General features: G+C 35.7%; 1 protein-coding gene across 3 annotated transcripts in view; it reads right to left on the bottom strand.

The window, feature by feature from the left end:
* The window catches only part of AHI1 (Abelson helper integration site 1), a 210,435-nt gene that overhangs the window by 154,538 nt on the left and 34,632 nt on the right, over positions 1-21,265 (bottom strand). For all 3 annotated transcript variants that reach the window (XR_014326800.1, XR_014326801.1, XM_082856087.1), the window contains exons 8-14: positions 20,579-20,674; positions 16,049-16,234; positions 14,695-14,847; positions 10,795-10,927; positions 7,116-7,239; positions 2,933-3,162; positions 1,239-1,345 (exon numbers count right to left, since the gene is read on the bottom strand). Coding sequence is in view for 1 of the 3 variants with exons in the window: in XM_082856087.1 (XP_082712213.1) it covers positions 1,239-1,345; positions 2,933-3,162; positions 7,116-7,239; positions 10,795-10,927; positions 14,695-14,847; positions 16,049-16,234; positions 20,579-20,674 (1,029 nt within the window). In the remaining 2 variants the exon portion in view is untranslated. The remainder of the gene's footprint in view (positions 1-1,238; positions 1,346-2,932; positions 3,163-7,115; positions 7,240-10,794; positions 10,928-14,694; positions 14,848-16,048; positions 16,235-20,578; positions 20,675-21,265) is intronic.

Genomic DNA, 21,265 nt, shown 5'->3' with positions numbered 1-21,265 from the left:
GCTCATGTCCTAACTTTCTATTTTCAACTGTCTCAAGTAACCACCAGGAGGCAGATTTCCAAGATTTGCCTTTTGGTTACTATATTGAGGTAAAGAAACACATGATTTTTAATACAAATAATAGACCCTGCATTGTAGACTCAAATGATTAGAAATGGTGCCTTTGGAGCCTTGCCAATCCTTTAGGTATCAATATATAAGTAATTAGAAAGTTCTTTTCGAAGTGTGTGAAATTAGGCTACAACATGAATCCCAAGCCATCATTCATTAATCTGACAGACTAGATGAGAATGACTAAAAATAGAATAGACTGGTTTTTAAACAGATCTGACAGACTCAACAGATTTAACTAAAGTTCCTGGAAATTCTTTTTCATGTAGAATGTCTTTTTTTCAAACAGGGACAATTATAATCTATTATGAAGAAGAACAAAACCGAAGAACACAGGTATAGCATGTAAGACAAAAATTATATCAATACATATAAAAACAACTCAGGTTTAATGATTCATTTTGTATTTTTAACTTAAACATGCTAAATATACACCAACAAAGTTGCTTGGTATACAAGCCATCTTTAAAACACTCTGCTTCAAAAATGAGATCATTCATTTGTTTCTGCCAATTTAGTATATTTCAAATGAAACAATTACTGTGATTAAATGATAGGCCCTCTCATACTTATATAATCTTGATCACACAATTTTGAGGGATAGCACTGTTAACAAAACCATGAGCACAGTGTTTTTAGTGATGTTATTAGACCAAGAAAAAAATAATATGAATAGCAGAAAATATAAGTTATTATGTACAGATGGTGATATAACATATACCTCATTTTGCATCAATTTCAGTAATGGATCCCTGAATACCATAGGGCAAATTAGGGCTCAAAATAAGAAACAAAAGCCTGGCCAAAATGAAGAAAATTTCACTACGTCACTATATTAGACATGATATTATATTAGACATGATATATTATATCATTATATTATATTAGACATGATAATTGACTTCTCAGGGACTGAGAAAAACTTAATTTCTTTGAAAAGAACGAATGGAATGTCCTGACATCTTTTTTTTTTTTAACATCTTTATTGGAGTATAATTGCTTTACAATGGTGTGTTAGTTTCTGCTTTATAACAAAGTGAATCTGTCCTGACATCTTAAAGTCATGTGGTTCAATTTTTTTCCCCCATTTCTTTAATTAAATCCCCAAATATGAAATGGTTCTATACCTTATTTACACTCCAGTGACGCACTGAGTGCTGCACATCATTAACTTTGACATACGTACTCCAAACAACAATCACCCCTGTGCAGTCTCCTGAATACATGTGATGACCTATGTAAAAAAATAAAATTACTTACATATAAATGTCACACAGAGGTTGAAACAAATATTATGAAATTGGGAAAACACATCCCAATAAAACAAAGAATTGAAGGGCTAGTAAAAGGCATTACAGTTTTTAAAAAGTCCAAAAGGCAGTCAGATCCCAACTACCTTTAAATGAATTTTTCACCCTTTTGAATTATTTTTGATGATTTATTTCCCTTTGTCACCTACCTGAATTTGAATACAAAAAGAAATGAGCATCTCAGTTTATGTGTACGTGGCTCAAATTCCAAAGCTAAACAAATTATTTGAAATATCCAATATGATCTGTATTGCTCACCTTCATTAACCTATATAATCTATTTTATATTCCTGGAAAAACACCTATACTCTAATATATACTGTTAGCATAATACCTGAGACCTGGTAGGAACTCAATAAATGACCAGGGAATGAATAAAATAATAAATAACAGGTGCTTCAGTTCAGCATCAATTTCTTAGAGTCAAACCATCTTACAGTTGAATGGGACCTCAGAGATCATCAGATTCAACTTCATAACCCGTCAGGAATATCTTACAAACCATTATGAACAGATGGTTGTTCAGCAACTGTGAATGTAATATTTTACACAAAAGTAGCTTATTCAACTGATGAAATGCTCTGTATATTAGAATGTTCTTTCTAATTTTGAGCAAAGAAAATCTGTTCCTTGCAGCTTTGGCCCTACTTCTACCTACACAGCGACGTAGAAGGACTTCTCTTTTTTCCACATCTTAACCAAATATTTGAAGAAATTCTTCATCTCTCTTTAATGAGCTACTTCTATTATGACAGAATTTTCAGACGCCTTTCTATCCTTGGTTGACTTTTCCTGAATGTGTTCCTACTTATAAACATCCTTATGGTTGAACTGAGTACATTAGCAGTATTATCATCTTGATCTGGATCCCATACCAATTTATTATAGCTATACACACCTAGTATCTGAAATAAGAGAAAAGGTGACTATTTAATAATGAATTTCTTTATTATTCCAGCTGACAAAATAACCTATATTTTATGTCCTTTAAACACTATCCTTAATACACATATTCTAAGATTAAACCTTTAAATAATTGCAAATCTCCCTTCTATATGTTTCTGTACTTAAAAAAAATCCTGTTGCTACATTTAAAATATATATTTTCAATATTCCTCTGGGATTTCCACCCCCCATCTTCCTCATTTTTACCCTTTACATAAAACGGCCCTTTAAAAAACCTACTAAGGGAATAATCACCAATCCAATGAAATATATTTTGCAATTTGGAACAGGACTGGTTGTTACAGCAAAGATTAGTTGAATCAAAATGTTTAGAAATTTATTGACTTCAAAATTAACTAACAATTCCCTCAGTGCCAAATTTATACCAAGGTCTATCATATGATCTTCAAAATATGCATAAATCTAAATATGCACAAACATATTTAATTTTATCTGATACATAAAGTCACCCTCAAGCTTAAATAATTATTATCCTAGTGAAACAGAAAATTTTTCAAAATTCTTCATGTAACTAGCCTTCAACTGGCATATATTCTTGGACATACCTTCAATATCAAAACAGAGAGAGTTGATAAAACTCTTGTGAGCGTCAAACTGTCGGATTAATATGGCAGGATCCTCTCTCATATCAACTTTCCATATACGTATCACAGAATCATAGCATCCTGTAACCACCAGCTCTTTTACAGCTGGGTGGAATTTAGCCGTGTAAACAAAAGAAGGATGCGGTAAAACTCTGAAAGTATTTGTATTGTTTATTTCATTTTTCCATATCCTGGAAAAGGATAAAAAAGTTACCTATTGCTTCTGAAAGGCAGACATTTCTCTAAGAACCAATATGAGCAATGGACTTTATAAAAGTAAGCAAGTGACAACAACCAATGGTAAATTTTATAACAGTAAAAATAATGTGATGACATTATATGATAGCCAGAGTTCTTTCAGTTTGACAAAGCTATTTCTTATAGTTATTTTCAAGCATAATGGTTAATTCCTCTACTAATTGTAATCTATACTGTAAAATGAAAAAACTGTACTTGTATATGTCGGTACTTTTTAAACCTACCTATTTTTGGCATTGAGTAAACACATTGGATAGTTGGTAAAATACTGCATTTAATACAATATAAGTAAAAAACAAAACAGAGGGAGAAATTTCAATGATTTCCCATTTAGGCTGTGTATATTGTTTTTCCAAAGTGCTTACAGTTGAGGGTTTAGAGAATAGGGTACTCTATTAACTTTATATTTGTAATTTCAAAGCATAGATAATGAACATAAACATCTCAAAGACTTAGAAGGCACATTGAAATTACTATATAAATACTTGAGTAAAATAACATTAAAATCATTACAATATTTTATAGAAAACAGGCTATCTAACATCGAGCACTCACTTTATGTTTAATACTCTTGTTATCTCTTCCTTTATGTAATAGGTGATTTGAAATAAATTAATATTGTTATTGCTACAGTCTTGACAAGAGTAAACTCTAAGAGTTAAACTATCATGTTAGATACTCTGCAAGTCAATATGCAAAAATAGGCAAAATCTTGGAACAAACAGGTGCTTTGTGAATGTGAAGCACTCGATTTTTAAAAATTTAAGTTATCAGAATTAGAAGAATTTATTAATTTTTTAATATGGGGATTTATAGTTCATCCTTTTAATTACTGTCTAAGAACTGAAGCAAATTAAGTCTTTTTCAAAATTATCTATAAAAAAATACAGTTGTTATTCAAGAATAACATTCTACAAGTTTTCTCAGCAGCTGCTTAAAATACAGGATATGATCTTTAATTACTGAGAATCCAACCTAATAAATGAAGGAAGTGAAAGAACATGTTTTCAAGTAAAAGTAAAGCATGTGTGTCACTGCATAAACATTTTTACCACAGAGATACTTTCAATGAACATATGTAACATGAAATATAGTACGTATAGAAAGAACAAAATCACTAATTTGGAGGGAATATTAAGGAGAATGCTAAAAGATAAAAACTTCAGTGGCCTGCTAATAAATCTTAGCAGCATTATCTGAAATACTATATAACAAGAAGAAATGAAGCAACTGTACCTTAAAAACAGCTCAATATAATTAGAACAGACACAATATCTTAAAATAAAAATGAAGCATTTTACATAAAAGCGGAATCGGTACCAATGATGGCTTTCATCACCCAAGCAATGGTAGAATCCAAGATCAAAAGAAATGTATTAATGGGTTTGTGAAAAAAAATCAGATTGACCGTAGACAGAGAAGAACAGTGATATACAAATCTGTAAAGACCAGATGAACACAAACAAAAATTATCAGAATTAGGAAAGAAAAAAGACATTCCAAAGTTAAAACAGTATGTGTGAAGACAGGGCAGAGTGGGGCCTTATGGGTCTATCTGGGAGCCATTACACATGGATAAGTCTTTCTGATTATATTAGGAGCTGCTGAACTGTAGTGTTCTCAAATTATACTGAAGGTAACTAAAGACGGAGATTTAGGTTAAGCCCATCTGGCAGAGAGCTAACCAGTGGAAAACAGTTACTCAGGAGACACTAACAATAAAAGGTGACGGTGACCCCAGAAGATAACAGAGGACCTGGGCAGAAACCCGAACTCCTGCCACTTCTGAGCATTAGCAACTCTGGTTCTCTTCCTTTTGACTTTAGCTCATTCAGTGTAAGTATTCTTCACCTCTTTCAAAAACCCCACTGCCTTTTTTGTTCTAGCCACAGCATTTCTCTCTTCACTCAGTTAATCCTTCACAACAGTATTTTTAGGATGTAAAGAGTCCTAAATTAGTATCAACTTCCAAGCTACATAAAGAAAAAAATATCCTTTACTACAATATATGCTGTGCGAGGAAACCCAAGTTGACTTCAAGAAATGGTAAAATCTGAGCTGGGTTTTAAATGATGACTAGGAGCCCACCCTGGCTTACAAAAGGCATTTAGACGTGTGTTGAGTGAATGAGTTGGGCAGGAAGGGGAGGAGAAGGGCATGTCAGCATAGGAAGAGCCCACAGGTAACATGGAGATGCCAAAGAAGATAAGATGCTAAAGGTATTTCAAAAGATTGTGTGGGTGAGGCGGAGGGTACATGGGAAGTGCACAAGGGACGACAGAAGGTCAATGAGGGTCATGCCTGTCATGCCACGCTAAGGAACTGGAATATTTTCCAAAGCGCAAAGATTTTTAAAGTCAAGACATTATGAAAGATGGTTTTGGAAAGAATTTTAGCATAGCAGGGATGGAGGAGCTAGAGGGTGAACACTGGGAAAGCTTAGCAACAACAGTTTAAGCAAAAGATAACAAGGACTTGAATTAAGGCAACAGCAGTGAGGATAGAAAGAATGTGACAGAATGTGAGACTTTTAGGAGGCAGAATTAATATACTTGAGAACTACCTGTATGTAGAAAAGAAACATGAGTACTACTCTGAGTTCCCAGCTTGGGAGACAGGGTGGATAAGGATGCCATTAAAAACTATATGAGGGCTAAAAAAGGAAAACAAAATTTGGTGATTTCCGTTATGGATCTGAGGTGCCACTGGGCAATCCAGACAGAAGTGTGTAATACAAAGTTGAATTCGGAAAAAGAGAAGGAGGTCCAAGTCATTAGCATGTAAGTGAGATTCAAAGCCAAGGAGATGAGAGAGACCAGGATAAGCACACCAAACCACAGAAGACATCGAATAAAGGATCTTGGGGATAAGCATTTACAGAGAACAGGCAGAAGAAAAGGAACAAGAGAATGAGAATTGGTCAGACTGATAAAAAGAAAACAGAAGAGGTTGTCAATGAAAACCATGACTTGAAAATATTTCAAGACTGGTCAATAATGAATTATTGCAGTGAAGGCAAACAGGGTAAGGACTAAAACTAGCCAGTGGATCCGAAAATTAGTAAGAAACTGCAGCTCTCTCAAAGGAAGTTTATATAGCATGCCTGAAGTGAAAGCCAGACTAACTGGGGGAAAGTAAAGACAGTGTGTATAGGATGCTTCTTGATGGTGTAGAAAGAAAAATAATGTGGTAGCCTGAAAGGCAGGAGGAGTTTAGAAAAAGATTTCCTTAAGATAAGGAGATTTAAACATACTTCTAAGATGAGAGGAAAAAATCAATAGAGAAAGATACTAAAGAGACAACAGAGGTAGGAAATAAACGTAACAGATTAAAAAAGTAACTTTTAAAATATTTTATTGTGATACTTATTAAATTGGAAGGGGCTAAATTATTTTCAAAACTGACATTTTGAACAGTGCAAATAGTTGACAATCTATTAAGCTCTTAAAACATAAGCTGCATATTCGTTTACTGACCCTACACTGTGCATTGAGCAGCACCATGTCCTGGCCTCTGCATCCAGCTAACAGCGGAGGCGGAATCTCTGCCATCAAGAGTTTATATTCCAGGAAAAATCTCAGTTGTTTAAGAACTTCATCTCAAAATATTAATCAAAGAGTGTACAAAATGATCATTTAAAGACAGGGAGGACTAGAAACATTATATATTACATAAACGAAATATACTTAACAGAACGCCTTTAGGAAAAACGTTTTCATTACTTCTTATTTAATCAGTGAGTCTGAATGATGCATGTTTATGACGGTTCCTTGATAAGCAAAACATCACTGAAGCATAAGAGTAGTTATATCACTTTATATTCATTCGCTCTGCTTTCTTTGAGGGCAAGCAGCATACACAGCAAGTACTTCTCAAGGATACTCACCTGGCAGTGCCATCAGATGATGCAGTAAGAATATAGCGATCATCTTTTGACCAGCAAAGATCATAAATGATATTGAGGTGGCCACACAATTCTCTCATGAAACGTCCAGAAGGAATTTCATATACTAATGAAAATATTCAAAACTTAGTATGTTTCCAGATAGAGGATTCTTAACCGAATAACATAAAAATTCATAATTTATAATAATTTGTATACCAGGTAAGCACTGTCTATAAGAATATTATCACCAAAGACATTTTCAGTATTAAAAAATTTCAAAGTCTAGGGCTTCCCTGGTGGCGCAGTGGTTGAGAATCTGCCTGCTAATGCACGGGACACGGGTTTGAGCCCTGGTCAGGGAGAATCTCACATGCCGTGGAGCAACTAGGCCCATGAGCCACAACTACTGAGCCTGCGCGTCTGGAGCCTGTGCTCCGCAACAAGAGACGCCACGATAGTGAGAGGCCCGCGCACAGCAATGAAGAGTGGCCCCCGCTTGCCACAACTAGAGAAAGCCCTCGCACAGAAACGAAGACCCAACACAGCAAAAATAAATAAATTAATTAATAAACTCCTACCCCCAACATCTTGTTTAAAAAAGAAAAAAAGTCGGTCTTCCCTGGTGGTGCAGTGGTTGAGAGTCCACCTGCCGATGCAGGGGACACGGGTTCGTGCCCCGGTCCGGGAAGATCCCACATGCTGCAGAGCGGCTGGGCCCATGAGCCATGGCCGCTGAGCCTGCGTGTCCGGAGCCTGTGCTCCGCAACAGGAGAGGCCACAACAGTGAGAGGCCCGCGTACCACCCAAAAAAAAAAAAAAAAAAAAAAAAAGTCAAAATCTATTTAAAAGTAAGTTTTCACTTGCTTTAGACACAAGAATTTACATACCGAAAATTTTATAATGGGCTACAATTAACAATTATTCTTATCTCTTCAAAGCAATCCTAATAATCTTTGATAATCAATTTACTAATCTAATAACTTCAAAAAAGTATTTATTTATTTAGGCTGTGCCGGGTCTTAGCTGCGGCATGCGAACTCTTAGTTGTGGCATGCATGCGGGATCTAGCTCCCCGACCAGGGATGGAGCCCAGGCCCACTGCATTCGGAGTGTGGAGTCTTACCCACTGGACCACCAGGGAAGTCCCTCAAATAACTTTTAAATTGCAATTCACTTCAAAGATTCTGTAATTTGGTCTTTCATGAATAAGGTATTATCTTATCTGAAAATCAATCAAATTCCAACCAACATTTAACTATTTGAAGCAATGAGAAATTTAAACTGTGCTATTGTGAGAAAAAAAATTCTAATACTAAAAATGATAGACACTACTGTGAGAGAATGAACAGAGATTTAATCTGATAAACAAGGCATTGTGGTATGGCTATGTTACATATATATATATATATATATATATATATACACACACACACAATGAAACCTAAGATAACAACTTGACACAGAAAATACTTTCCAAGTCTCTACTTCCACCTAGTGGTAAAACCAACTGCTCTTTAAACTATCAAGCAGTACACAAGAACTTCTGTAATAGCAAAATAAAGACCTCAGAAAATCTGCTTCCCCATAAAAGCAACGAGAACACTGGCAAAAATTGTCAAAATTAACTTTTTCAGAACTCTGGAAATGAAAGGCTTGCAAAAATCTGAGGAGCATTTATTAAAGAAAACAGCTGAATCTTGGTAAGAACACTGAGCTCTGCAGTGTTTTAACTTGTCCTGTTCCCATTCCCCTCTCCCAAGCTCCAAAGTGGACTTAAAAACCAACAGCCTTGAAACTACGAAGAAAACCAGCAGCCTAGCAGCTATGGGATGGGGCAGAAGAGGCCTGAAGATCTCCAAAGCCCCACCTCCAAGATTTATCACTGCTGGACAGCTCGGCAGCTCCCGGAAAGGCTCCATTTTCAGGGCTTGGCTTTATCTGACCTGGCTCTGAGCATGATCTGTGTGAAGAGCTGAAACTCTAGGGTACATGAAATAATCAGTGGTGTGGCTATCTGACACAGTGATACCAGGTGGGCCTAAGAAGAGGCTGACCAAAAAATTCAAAAGGAAAAACTGGGAATGAGATGTTCATAGGGCACTTTGAAAAGCTCCAATACATTCTGGGGAATCTAGAAGGACACTTACACATGAAAGGCTGTGTATATACTGTGCAAGAAAGACGTGAAAGGCCCTATCTCTTACTGTGACTGCCCTGAGGGCTGTGCAAGTAAAGGCTAAGGCAAAGTTGTAAACTCCCTACTTTAGGATTGAAAACATATCCCAACACACACACACACACACACACACACACACGCGCGCGCGCGCGCGCACAGCACTTCGGCACAGGCTGGGAGACCCGTTCACTCAGGCATTTAAAAATCCCTCTCTAACCACTAGCGGACCACTAAGCTAACCAAGCAACGACTCCAGGGGTAAAACCTGACAAAGGATAAAGACCACAGAATTAGTCCAGGAACATCACTAAACAAACAACAAATCCCAGGTGGACAGATGGAGGGGGGTAAAGAGGGGAATCTAATTTCCAGAGTTGCCACATTGTAATATTTAAAATATCCAATTTTCTAGGGAGACACACCCCTAAAAAAACCCCAAAATAGTAAAGTATGGCCACACACAGGAAAAAAAGCAGTCAACAGAAACTGTCTATGACACTGGTTTCCTAGATAAAGACTTTAAATTCACTTGTATAAATATGTTCAAAGATATAAAGAAAACCACATCTAAAGAACGAAGGTGTGAGAATTATTTCTTACCAATTAATAGAGAATATAAAAAAAGACCAAGCAGAAATTCTAGAGTTGAAAAGTATAATAACTGAAATAAACAATTCACTAGAGGGGCTCAACAGCAGATATGAACTGTCAGAATAGTCAGTAAACTTGAAGACAGGTCAATTGAGATTATGCAGTCAGAGGGGCAGAAAGAAAAAAAAATGAAGGAAAATGAATAAAGGTGCAGAGACCTGTAGGACGCCATCACGTGTACCAATATAGAAATGATGGGAGTTCCAGAAGAAGAGAAGAAATAGAAAGGGATAGAAAGAACATTCAAAGAAATAAAGATGAAAAACTTCCCAAACTTGTGAAAAACATCAATCTACACATCCTAGAAGCTAAATGAATTCCTAGTAGACACACCATAATCAAAAAACGACAAAGATTCTTCTTCTGTTTTTTGAGATTTAAGCAGTAAGTATATCTAAATTCAAGTTTTTCTTTCTTTCTTTTTAAAAAATATTTATTTATTTGGCTGTGCCAGGTCTTAGTTGCATATAACAAATTTGAGGGCTTTCATAATCAAATTATCACTACTATCAACTGACTAAAATTGGATTAAAATTCGTCAAGAGATTTATTAATCCTTCATGTTGCAAAATGTCTATATTTAAAGTAGAAAATGCTTAAAAAATACCTCCTGAATGTTTTAAAAATAAATTTATCTTCCTTCATTTGATCATTTTCATTCTATTTCTGGACCGACATTGTATAGCAAAGTGCAAAATTATTATAAAAGAATTGTTACTTTACTTGAGGAAATCTATTTTAATTTAGTAGTACTGGTGGATGACTCAAATTAAGATTTCAATGAATTTTAAAAACCAAAAAACATCCTGCATATAGACTACAATCAGCTTAAACAGAAGGATCATTACTCACAAATAATTGGATACCCATCCCGGCTGGCACAGGCTGCTGCTAATATTCTTCCATTGTGGGAGAAAGCAAGACAAAAACATCCTCGCTCTCCTGCATTTAGTGAGAAGAGGTGCTTGTTTGGGATACGGCAAGCCTGAAAAACATAAATTTTACCAATATAGATGAAGAAACATGAAAATATGAAAGCTAGCTGTTAACTTCAATTATTGTAGCTGTTGCAGTTTCTGGTTTTTTAAAAAGTCCCTCTACTGTGATGCAGAGGAAGAAGAAAGCAAGTAAGCAAATGATGGAAAACCACAGTAAATTACTTTCAAAGCAGAGAATCACTTTCAATTCTCCAGAAAATTAAATGAATTTATACTCCATGCCTGACTAGCACTATTCACCCAAAATATGAATAGAAAATTTCAATATCTGATACTCCAAAGCTGTCACTACCACATTATTTTTATACAGCCACAAAAATGAATGTATGTTACACCCTTATTTCATGACAGCAACTAACAAGTGATTTTTGCTGAACCATAAACTTGTTCTGAGTCTATAAATGCCATATAGGCCTAGCTGAAGTCCATGATGTATGAATATTCATTCTCTTTCTTTTTTTCTCTCTTAAAATAACCACTATTTGTACTGCCTTCCAAAATGTATTTTCAAAGTAAATCAATCACCTCCCATTGATTTCTCATTCACTAATTTTATTAAAATTCCTTCATAATTTTTATGTTTCATTCCTTATTATCAGATGAAATCAAAACTTTCTGTGCATTATTATCTGCTGTAGAAAATACTACTTTTTTTTTTTTTTTTTTTTTTTTTTTTGCGGTACGCGGGCCTCTCACTGTTGTGGCCTCTCCCATTGCGGAGCACAGGCTCTGGACGCGCAGACTCAGCAGCCATGGCTCACGGGCCCAGCCGCTCCGCGGCATGTGGGATCTCCCCGGACCGGGGCACGAACCCGTGCCCCCTGCATCGGCAGGCAGACTCTCAACCACTGCGCCATGAAGGAAGCCCACTACTTACTTTTATTTGTCCTAATTCTCTCTTTCAAACTTTTGTGAGCCTTAGTTCCTGTGTTTCTTATTATTCAAAAAGTTCAACTGAACATATATTGAGCCCTTACTATATGCCAAGAATGTGGCACTTTATTACAAATGTCTTTTTATATATTCATCACAGTAAACCTGTAATTATTATTACTATATATAGCTAATAAGGATTATTCAGAGGGTTAAGCCCAGCTTAACGGGCCGAGTCAAAGACTACTGGTTCAAGGGCCCGCTTTCTAGATTGGTATCAGCTTTTTCGTAAGTAGCATCAAGATTTGGCAGCATTATGAAGAGGCAGCATTGTGAGCAGCTACTAGAAAGGCGAAAACTTCAACACATTTATTAGGTGGCCACTAATGTACCAGACACCATTTTCCCTCCATGCTCTATTGGGATGATATAGAAAAGGGAAAGGGGGATAAAAAGAAGACAGAAATTGAAGGAAAAGTTAGGAAGTTTCATAACCACTTGCTGCTGCTCTTAGAGGAGGAGATGTAGTTAAGGAAAACTCTGTGCCTCATCACTTAAGCCAAAATACTAACGGCACCATCATTTTCTTTGTATTCCCAGAGTTTGACACTACGCAGAAGAGGCACTTGATGAACGTTTAATAACAGCAATAAAGATCCTCAACATTTTCAACCCTTTCCCCTTCTTCACTACCTTGTCAGTCACTAACTCACACTAGGTCTTTCCTTTTGTATTTACCTCTTACTTCTCACTTTTGCCACCAGTACCCCAAGGTATTGGGGTATTGGACCCTTCTCAAGATTGGACCCTTCTCACCTCACACATCAATGACTGCAACGGCTACCTTTCTCTCATTCTGATGTATCCTACCTCAAGATCTACCTGCCATCGCCAGCATTAATCTGTCCTAAAATACAACTGTTATCGTGCTTCCTCCCTACCTGAAACCTCCCATTATCTCTCAATCCCACACAATCAAATATTAGGCTACCTACCATGAGAGCCACTCCACAATGTGGGCCTAATCTATCACACCACTTTTACCTCTTATACAAACTTGGGTTTCCAGCCAGCCAAGTTTTGAGTGCCTGAGGAATACAGCAGGTGCTTTCCCATTTATTTACAACATTGCCACAATATGAAATACTCCTCCCTGTCCTCTTCACCCACTCCTAACTCTGCCATGCTTTAAAGTCTACCTCAAGTTCCACCAACTTGTTGAATGAACCCTTCTTCCACCACTCCAGATCACCTTCTACATAGCTGCAATTCTCAAACTGTTTTAGTTTCAGGGTGCTTTACAGTCTTAAAAAAATTTTGAGGACTCCAAAAAGTTTTTGTTTATGTGGCTATATAAACAGATATTTATTATATTAGAAATTAAAATTGAGAAATTTTTAAAATATTTGTTAATCATTTAAAAAACAACAGAGCAAACCTATTAAATGTTAACATAAATAATTTCTTTTTATGAAAAATAACTACATAAAGTGGAATTGTTCTATATTTTTGAAAATCTTTTTAACATCTGGCTTAATAAAAGATAGCTGGAATTTCATAACTGCTTCTGCATTCACCCTCTTGTGATATCATGTATCATTTAGTCTCTGGAAAACTCCAGTGTATACTTGTGAGAGAATGAAAGTCAAAAAGAAAAACTAAATCATTATGGAATCATTAGAATCATTATGATCTTATTATGAAAATAGACTGACTTCAACAGACCCCTTGAAAGTATCTCAGGATTCCCAGCAGTCCCCAAATCACACTTTGAGAACTACTGATCTAAACAATTATTTTTATAGCTATATTTCCTCAAGACTTCTTTGCAGCAAACCTGACAATGAACAACACTGTAACCACTTCCCGTGTCCCCAACTGACGTGAAAGGTCCCCAAGGCCACAGTCTAAGTATTATTCTCTCCATATTATTATGTCTGAAGTATTTAAAATTGATTTTAAGATGTATCTGTAAAATTAGCCTCAGAAAGAAAGTCAGATATCATGCAAAACAAAATGTGAACAGGTCTAGGAAAATAGTCATTCTTTGTATATACTGAGTATATAAAATGAACCACTCCACTCTTTATGGAAGTAAGAGATTTGCAAAACTTTATCAGTAATGCTTCTTGCCACTACAAAATATGCTAACCAAGTAAGAGAACTTTAGAAAAAGCTTAAATACAGCTCAGCTTGTGGTAAAGATATATACATATACCTATCTCTATCAAAATGTGACTCAGGAAGAAGCCAGGAGCTATAAAAAAGTTCACGAATCCATGAATTGTAGATTTACGGGCTGAACTGTGTCCCTCCAAATTCATATGTTGAAACCCTAACCCCAGTACCTCAGAATGTAACAGTATTTGGATATAAGGTCTTTAAAGAGCTGATTAAGTTAAAATGAGGTTGCTAGGGTACAGCCCTAATCTGATAATAATAAGAGACACCAGTGATGCACGCACACAGAGAAAAGACCATGAAGACGCAGCAAGATGGCAGCTACCTGCCAGCCAATGAGAAAGGCCTCAGAGTAAATCAACACTGCCAACCCTTAATCTTGGGACTTCCAGCCTCCAGAATTATGAGAAAGTAAATTTCTGTTGTTTAAGAGGCCCAGTCTGTGATATATTTTTATGGCAGCTCTGACAAACTAATAAAACTCCCCAGGTCACTAAAGAACTTAAGATAGTGTCTTTATGCACATGATAGGCACTCTATTATTATTTACCAAATGAATTAATAGAAAGACAAGATCATGGTTAAAAACAAGGATAACCTGGGAGTTTTAAGTAGGAAGCCAGTTACCATAGGAGCTGTTGGCGTTTTTAAGGTAAATGAGTAAATATCTAAATGAACCCAGTGTCAGAGACCACTTCACCTGCCCAGGCAGTCGTTTCCACTTCACCACTTCCTTTGAATCTTCTAATCCAGGTTCTGTGTCTACTGAACGTGCCTCATGGTGTTCTTCACAATACAATGGTTTACCCTTTTCTTCCTGAAGAGCCATCATAGAACGGTAAGATGGCTTTATCTAAATATGTACAGAAAATGAGAAAATGTATGTATCACGTTAATCTTTTTCTCTTTTCTAGCATATATGGTTTTTAAAATATTGAAACAAACATTATAATATGAAAATGTTTTCAAAATGTAATCCAGAAAAAAATCCTACTTTTATTTGTACACTATTCTAAATAAAATAAAGGTTGCTTGAAATTACAGTCCTAAACCCAAAAGCCTTAAAAGTGGGAAGGAATAAAACAGAACTCCAATAGTTACATAAAATACTTTTAGTAACTCTGTCCCTTTGTTTCTGCCTCTTCACCAATACCTACCAGATGTTATATTATGGCTCTGACATTGTACTATGGTATCTCTGGCTTTAGGATCATGAAACTGATAACATAAAGATCTAAAGATTTTTAAATCCTCCATTTCTGAAAATAGGTTTAACTACACTCAAACCAATGAAACCAACCCTATGGTCACATTTTATAATATCAACTACAGAATATGCAACTGGCCTGAAATGTCTTATAGCAATGAGACAAAAGCAAAAGTTTCAGCTCATTTTAGGACAAATGCTTCGCTAAGATATTCATAATTTTAACCTATGTGAAACAGAAGTAGAAATATTACTTATTGATTATTTGAATAATATTGTAAAAAAATGTGCCTGTAATTCATGGGTCTGCAAGCTATGGTCTGGGCCAAATGTAGCCTGATGATGTTTTTGTAAATAAAGTTTTATTTGAACACATCCAAACCCATTTGTGTAGTTATCACCTACATATGTCTATGTAGCTACTTTCACGTTATAAAGGCAAGGTTGAGTGGCTGCAACAGAGACTGTATAGCCTACAAAGCCTAAACTATTTACTGTCTGGCCCTTTATGGAAAATATTTGTCAACTCCCACTTTAAATCATTCTCTTATCTTTAATTTTTAAGGATCAGTATTATTAAAAAAATATATTTTTTTCCTAAAACTGAAATCTATACTTAGTACTTAAAATTCATTTAAGTATCTTTTTTTTTTTTTTTTTTTTTTTTTTTTAAGTATCTTTTAAGTATCAGCTATTACAGGCTTAATATATAATCTCTGAAGGTCCCTTTCTATTTCAGAAGTCTATTAAAATAATTCTAAAGACTTTACCTTTTTAGAAATAGAAACATATCACCATTTAATCTCAACAATGGAAGATATATTTTTTGCATGTGCTATTAACTTACACATTCTGGAACTTTTAATCCTCTTACAGTTACATACAACGTTGATGGATAACGATTTCTTGGACATTTTAACCACCACTCAAAAACCTCAACGACATTTGATTGGGATCGAGGCTTTGTGGGTGGGTAATACAGCTGCAAGCGAAGTTTCGAATTGATGTTTACATTTCCATTGGCTCCTAGAAGCTTAAAATAAGAATTCAAATAAAATGTTACCTTCATTGAAAATACAACCAATAAAGCAATAGTATATAGTCAAAAACTCATTTTAAAAAGATTAACATGGCATGCTGAAATTCTTTAGATTTGTAAAGCAGAGGAAAGAACACTGACACAGTTGGTCAAGCACAGTTCCAGGTCATTTTGACAAGATAGCCCAAATGACTTAAAATATCTTCCCAATGGCTGTCTTTTCCCCTATACAACTTCAGACTGTTGGTAAAGCATTTACATTACTGTGCTGGGTGTTACTTTGTTCAAAGGAGGTGATCAATACACATTTGTTTGTAATAATACTGTTTGTAATAAAGATTAAAATGCATATTATTTAAACACAGAAACAAATTTCCCATTTGTTCAGCATCAGTATTTTTAGTGGTAAAATTTCATGATGTTTAAATTTTTAAAAAGTCAAAATTATTTTAAAAAAGTAATTAAGATACTTAAACTTGTTTGAGCCCCTTATTACATTTTTAAAATATTTTAGTCTACCTTCTTAAAAAGGTCTATTCAATCAAGAGAAACTATTAAACAAGACAACGTATGTTTCAGCTACATAAATGGAGATTCTTATGAGAAAAATAATGTCACCAACTCAAAATAGGTCCTCTTTCACTAGACTATGACTCAAGTAGAAAATACCTTTGCTAACTTTTGTGTCCTTTACAAATTAGTAGAGACAGCTGGGAGCTTTTGCAGCAGTTTAGGCAGGTGGAGCTGACAAACTCCAAGAGTAGGAAGGGACCGAGTACAGGGAATATTTAATAACTGTTACTGACTCATGCAACTTGGAAAGTAAAAACAAGAAGAATCAAGAAAGACTCTAAGGTAGCGCTATCCAACAGAACTTTCTGTGGTGATGGGCATGCTCTCTATTTGTGCCATGCAAAACAGTATCCATTAGTCACACATGGCTATCGAGCATTTGAAGTGTGGCTAGTGCAGCTGTGGAAATTAATTTTTAATTATATTTAATTTTAGCTAATTAATCTGAATTCAACTGGTCACTTATGACCTGTGGCTACCAAAACAGATAGGGCAGCTCTAAGGTTGTAAACTTGGGAGACTAGACAGATGGTGGTGCTACCAACTGAAGCAGCAGATGTGGAAAAGTTAAGAGATCTAGGGAAGATGTTCAGCTTGGGGGGGTCAGATATCTATGGGTCACCCAAGTTGAAATGTCTGAATTCCGAGGCACACACAAGAAAAGTGGGTCTAAGAAAAGTGGATTAAAGATGGAATCATGAGTAGGATTGATATTAAAGAGATAGGTGGTAGACCAGGAAGGAAACTGAAGGAACTGAAGGAATGGGATAAGGAAAATCAGGAAAGGATGGTGTCGAGAAAACCAAGGTAACAAGAGTTTCAAGAGAGTGATATCATGCACATAGGTGTGATAAAAGAAGAACTAGAAAATGTTCAATAATTTGGTAAATAGAAGTCATAGTGATATGTTTGGAGAAGCTTTAGTAGCTGAGGCAAAATCCAGATTGCAGTGTGTTCAGGAATAAGGCATCAATAAAGAAACAGAGTTGGCAAAAAATATAGCTCATCGTTTCCCTACCCCTCTCAGGGGAAGATGTAAAGTCAATGGAGGTCGTAAGCTGAGAGGTGATGTTATGATATAGAGGGGTAAAAAACCAGTTTCAAATTGAGCAATTGAGATGTTCAGTTGTTAAATATTAAACAGTCGAGATTCCCTTCATAAACTGTACTACTATCTGCCTGAAGCTTATCATAAGGGAATAATATCATTTTTAGAAGATATTTATTCCCCTTTCCATAAGTTGTATTAATATTCACCAGGCAATTTAGTTTATACTAGTATGCTACTTAGTATGAGTAAACAACTAAGATTCAGCCAAGATCCTGCCATTATGATTACAAAACTACAAAGTGGAACTTGAATAAATAAGGCTTTATTATTTTTTAGTTTAAAAGATTAGTCATATATATGTGCTAAAAGAATCAAAAGCGCCTCTACCTGAGAATTAGGATAAAGTCTCATTTAAATCTGGACAAAGGTCCTTTGGGGTTCATTTGGACCACTATGATAACTTTACAGTTATCTAGGACAGTCCTGGAACCAATGGTATAGGTTTTAAAACATTCACATTTTAATTTGATTCATGCCACTTTCTCAATAGATATTCACGGAGCACTTTCTATGTGCCATTAATATGCGGAGAGTGATGATATTATAAAATAGAGAGTTTGAAGAGTGATATATTAAATGCAAAGAGATCTGGTAAAATAAGGACTAAAATATGTTCAACAAATTGGCCAAAAAGAATCACCAGTGACTTGAAAAGCTTACAGTCTAATGAAAGAGATATGTGTTCTAATAGAGGATGCACATAGAATAATGCACACTTTATTCCTGACTGCCATTTATATCAATGGCATAAAGTGGATAAATAAATAAAACTTAATATGACACAAAGGTAAAAATGCTGTGAAATACATTGTTTCCCAAGTGCAGTTTACAGTAAATACTGCATTTCTGCACAAACCATAGCATAAAAGGAATGAAAAGTTTCTAATAAGACCACAAGATGGCAATGTTTACTATGTGAAAGTGACCTTCTTTGCAGTTTTTTTGTTTGTTTTTATTTTTGCCTTTTTCTTTTTTATTTGGTATGAGAGGGGGTCTAGAAAAAGGTATAACAGGTTATAGAAGGGAGATTTTAGAAGGTACAGTGGACTAAGTGATTCTTCAGCCTATCAGACTGCCATTCAGCAAGCGGACTGCACCTCTCCTCAAGCCTCTAACCCACAACATGGATTCAGTGCCCCATCTGGGTCTTCACAGCATCTACTCCATAGCACGTAATCATATAGGTAATACGTTTATACAGAAACTGAACTGGAGGGCAAGAACAATGTCTAATTTATCTATGAATGCCCTATATTTAGCAGAGTACCTGGCATTTCGTAGACTATTTTCATAGACTATTTACCATATACATTTCAAACAGTAAATACTTGTTGAATGGATGGATGCACAAATGGAAAAGTTTTATAAGACAATACAAAACAGGTTAATTACTCAAGACATTTTAAAACTCAAATTTATGTTTAAAGTCAGAAATAAAAGAATTATGTAAGTAAAATGTCCCCCTTTTTAAACATTAATCTATCCACGTCTTTCATCTCTGCTGAAACATCCTAGTCAAGACACCATCATTTTATACCTAGACTACAGCAAGAATTTTCTACCTTGATTTCCAGTACATACCTTTGTACCCTCTCTAATCCATTCTCCACTCAGCAAAGTAATCTTTCTAACAAATAAATCAGATTATTTCATCCTTTTGTTTAAAATCCTTCAACGGCTTCCCATTACTTTTTTTTTTTTTTTTTTTTCCGGTACGTGGGCCTCTCACTGTTGTGGCCTCTCCCGTTGCGGAACACAGGCTCCGGACGCGCAGGCTCAGCGGCCATGGCCCACGGGCCCAGCCGCTCTGCGGCATGTGGGATCTTCCCGGACTGGGGCACCCGTGTCCCCTGCATCAGCAGGCGGATTCTCAACCACTGCGCCACCAGGGAAGCCCCCCATTACTCTTTAAAGTTTATAATGGTGCCCTGTTGCTATAATGGCTCAAAGACCTTGTATTATCAAGGCCCTGTCTACCTCAGCAAGCTCTTCAGGCACCATTTCCCCTTCAGTCTCTGTCCTCCAATCTTAGTGGCCTTCTTGTGGTTATCTAGGTATTCCTTGTTCCTTCCAACATCAGGGTCTTTGCATAGCCTGTAGCCTCTACCTAGAACTCTCTCTTTCCCACTACTGCCATCCAGCTCATGCTCAGGTTCAATGTCTCTTCTGCAGGAGACCTTTGCCTGACCCCGCAAGATGTTTTCATCATCTACCCCATCCAACTTGAGAGTATTTATAAAAATTGTAATAAATGCTAAGTTGTATAATCAATTGTTTTATGTCTGTTTTTCTTGCTAGAATATGAAGGCCATGAGGTCAAGGAGTTTATCTTCTTTGTTCACTGACTAGAACAGTGGCTGGCACATAAATAATAAATAATTTGTTGAGTTGAATAAATCAGGTCAGGGCTGTGTGTGTCTTTCTCTGTGCTGGATCCTTAGAGCCAAATAGTGTACCTGGCACACACTAAGCACTCAATAAATATTTAAGAATCTGAATGAGCATCACCTGAGCTTGAATTAATAACTCTTTACCATGGCAATCTTACCTCCTTATCATAACTCCTTATATGAAACCAAACTGACTTGGAAAAAAGTAGCGCATCAGATTTGAAGATTATTTTAAACCTTCTTTAAAATGGATGAAAAACATACCTTGAGAAATGCCCAGGCGATTTTCCGGAAGCCACATTCTTGGTTTCGAATTTCAGAGCTGTTCTTAATTTCTTCCATGCTTAAGAAATCAAGAATCTGTAAATAAGCATAACAAATTACTTCACAGTATACTAGGCTATCTAAAATTTAATATTTCCTAATAATGTATTATTAAAATTTTAAAAATCCTCCCTTAGAGAAGAAAAACATTTTTATTTCATCTCACTCACTCTTGAGTTAACTCATCCAGTTAGTAAGGTCCATTTTTTGACCACTTTATCTTTTATCTTTTATTTATTTATTTAAATAAATAAATAAGATTTATTTAAAATTCAAGACAAAGCATTAATTACCTCAAATATAGTCCTGGCAAAAATACACCAGGCACAAAATTCTTAAGCTTTGCTCTTTTTTTAATGTATGAGCGCAGACTTCAAAGAATTGTTTGTTTAAAAAACTCATGGCCTTAATCTGTGGGTTTTTCCTTGGATCAGCTTCCTGAAATTGGGTATTTTCTCTTTGGATATATGTTGTCATTAGGCTTCTCAAGAGAACTTCTTTCACATCTCTACCCTGACTGGATATTAAAGCTCATGGATTTGCAACCAACCTGCCACAGAGATTACATGTATTCTAGGTACATGTCAGAGACTACCACTTACTGGTGCTTATCAAAAGCTCAGCTGA

This window comes from Leucopleurus acutus (assembly GCF_964270905.1).
Source record: "Leucopleurus acutus genome assembly, chromosome: 15".
Classification (NCBI taxonomy): domain Eukaryota; kingdom Metazoa; phylum Chordata; class Mammalia; order Artiodactyla; family Delphinidae; genus Leucopleurus; species Leucopleurus acutus.
Note: the sequence above shows the minus strand (reverse complement) of the source record. Positions and strands in the feature narration are given on the sequence as shown.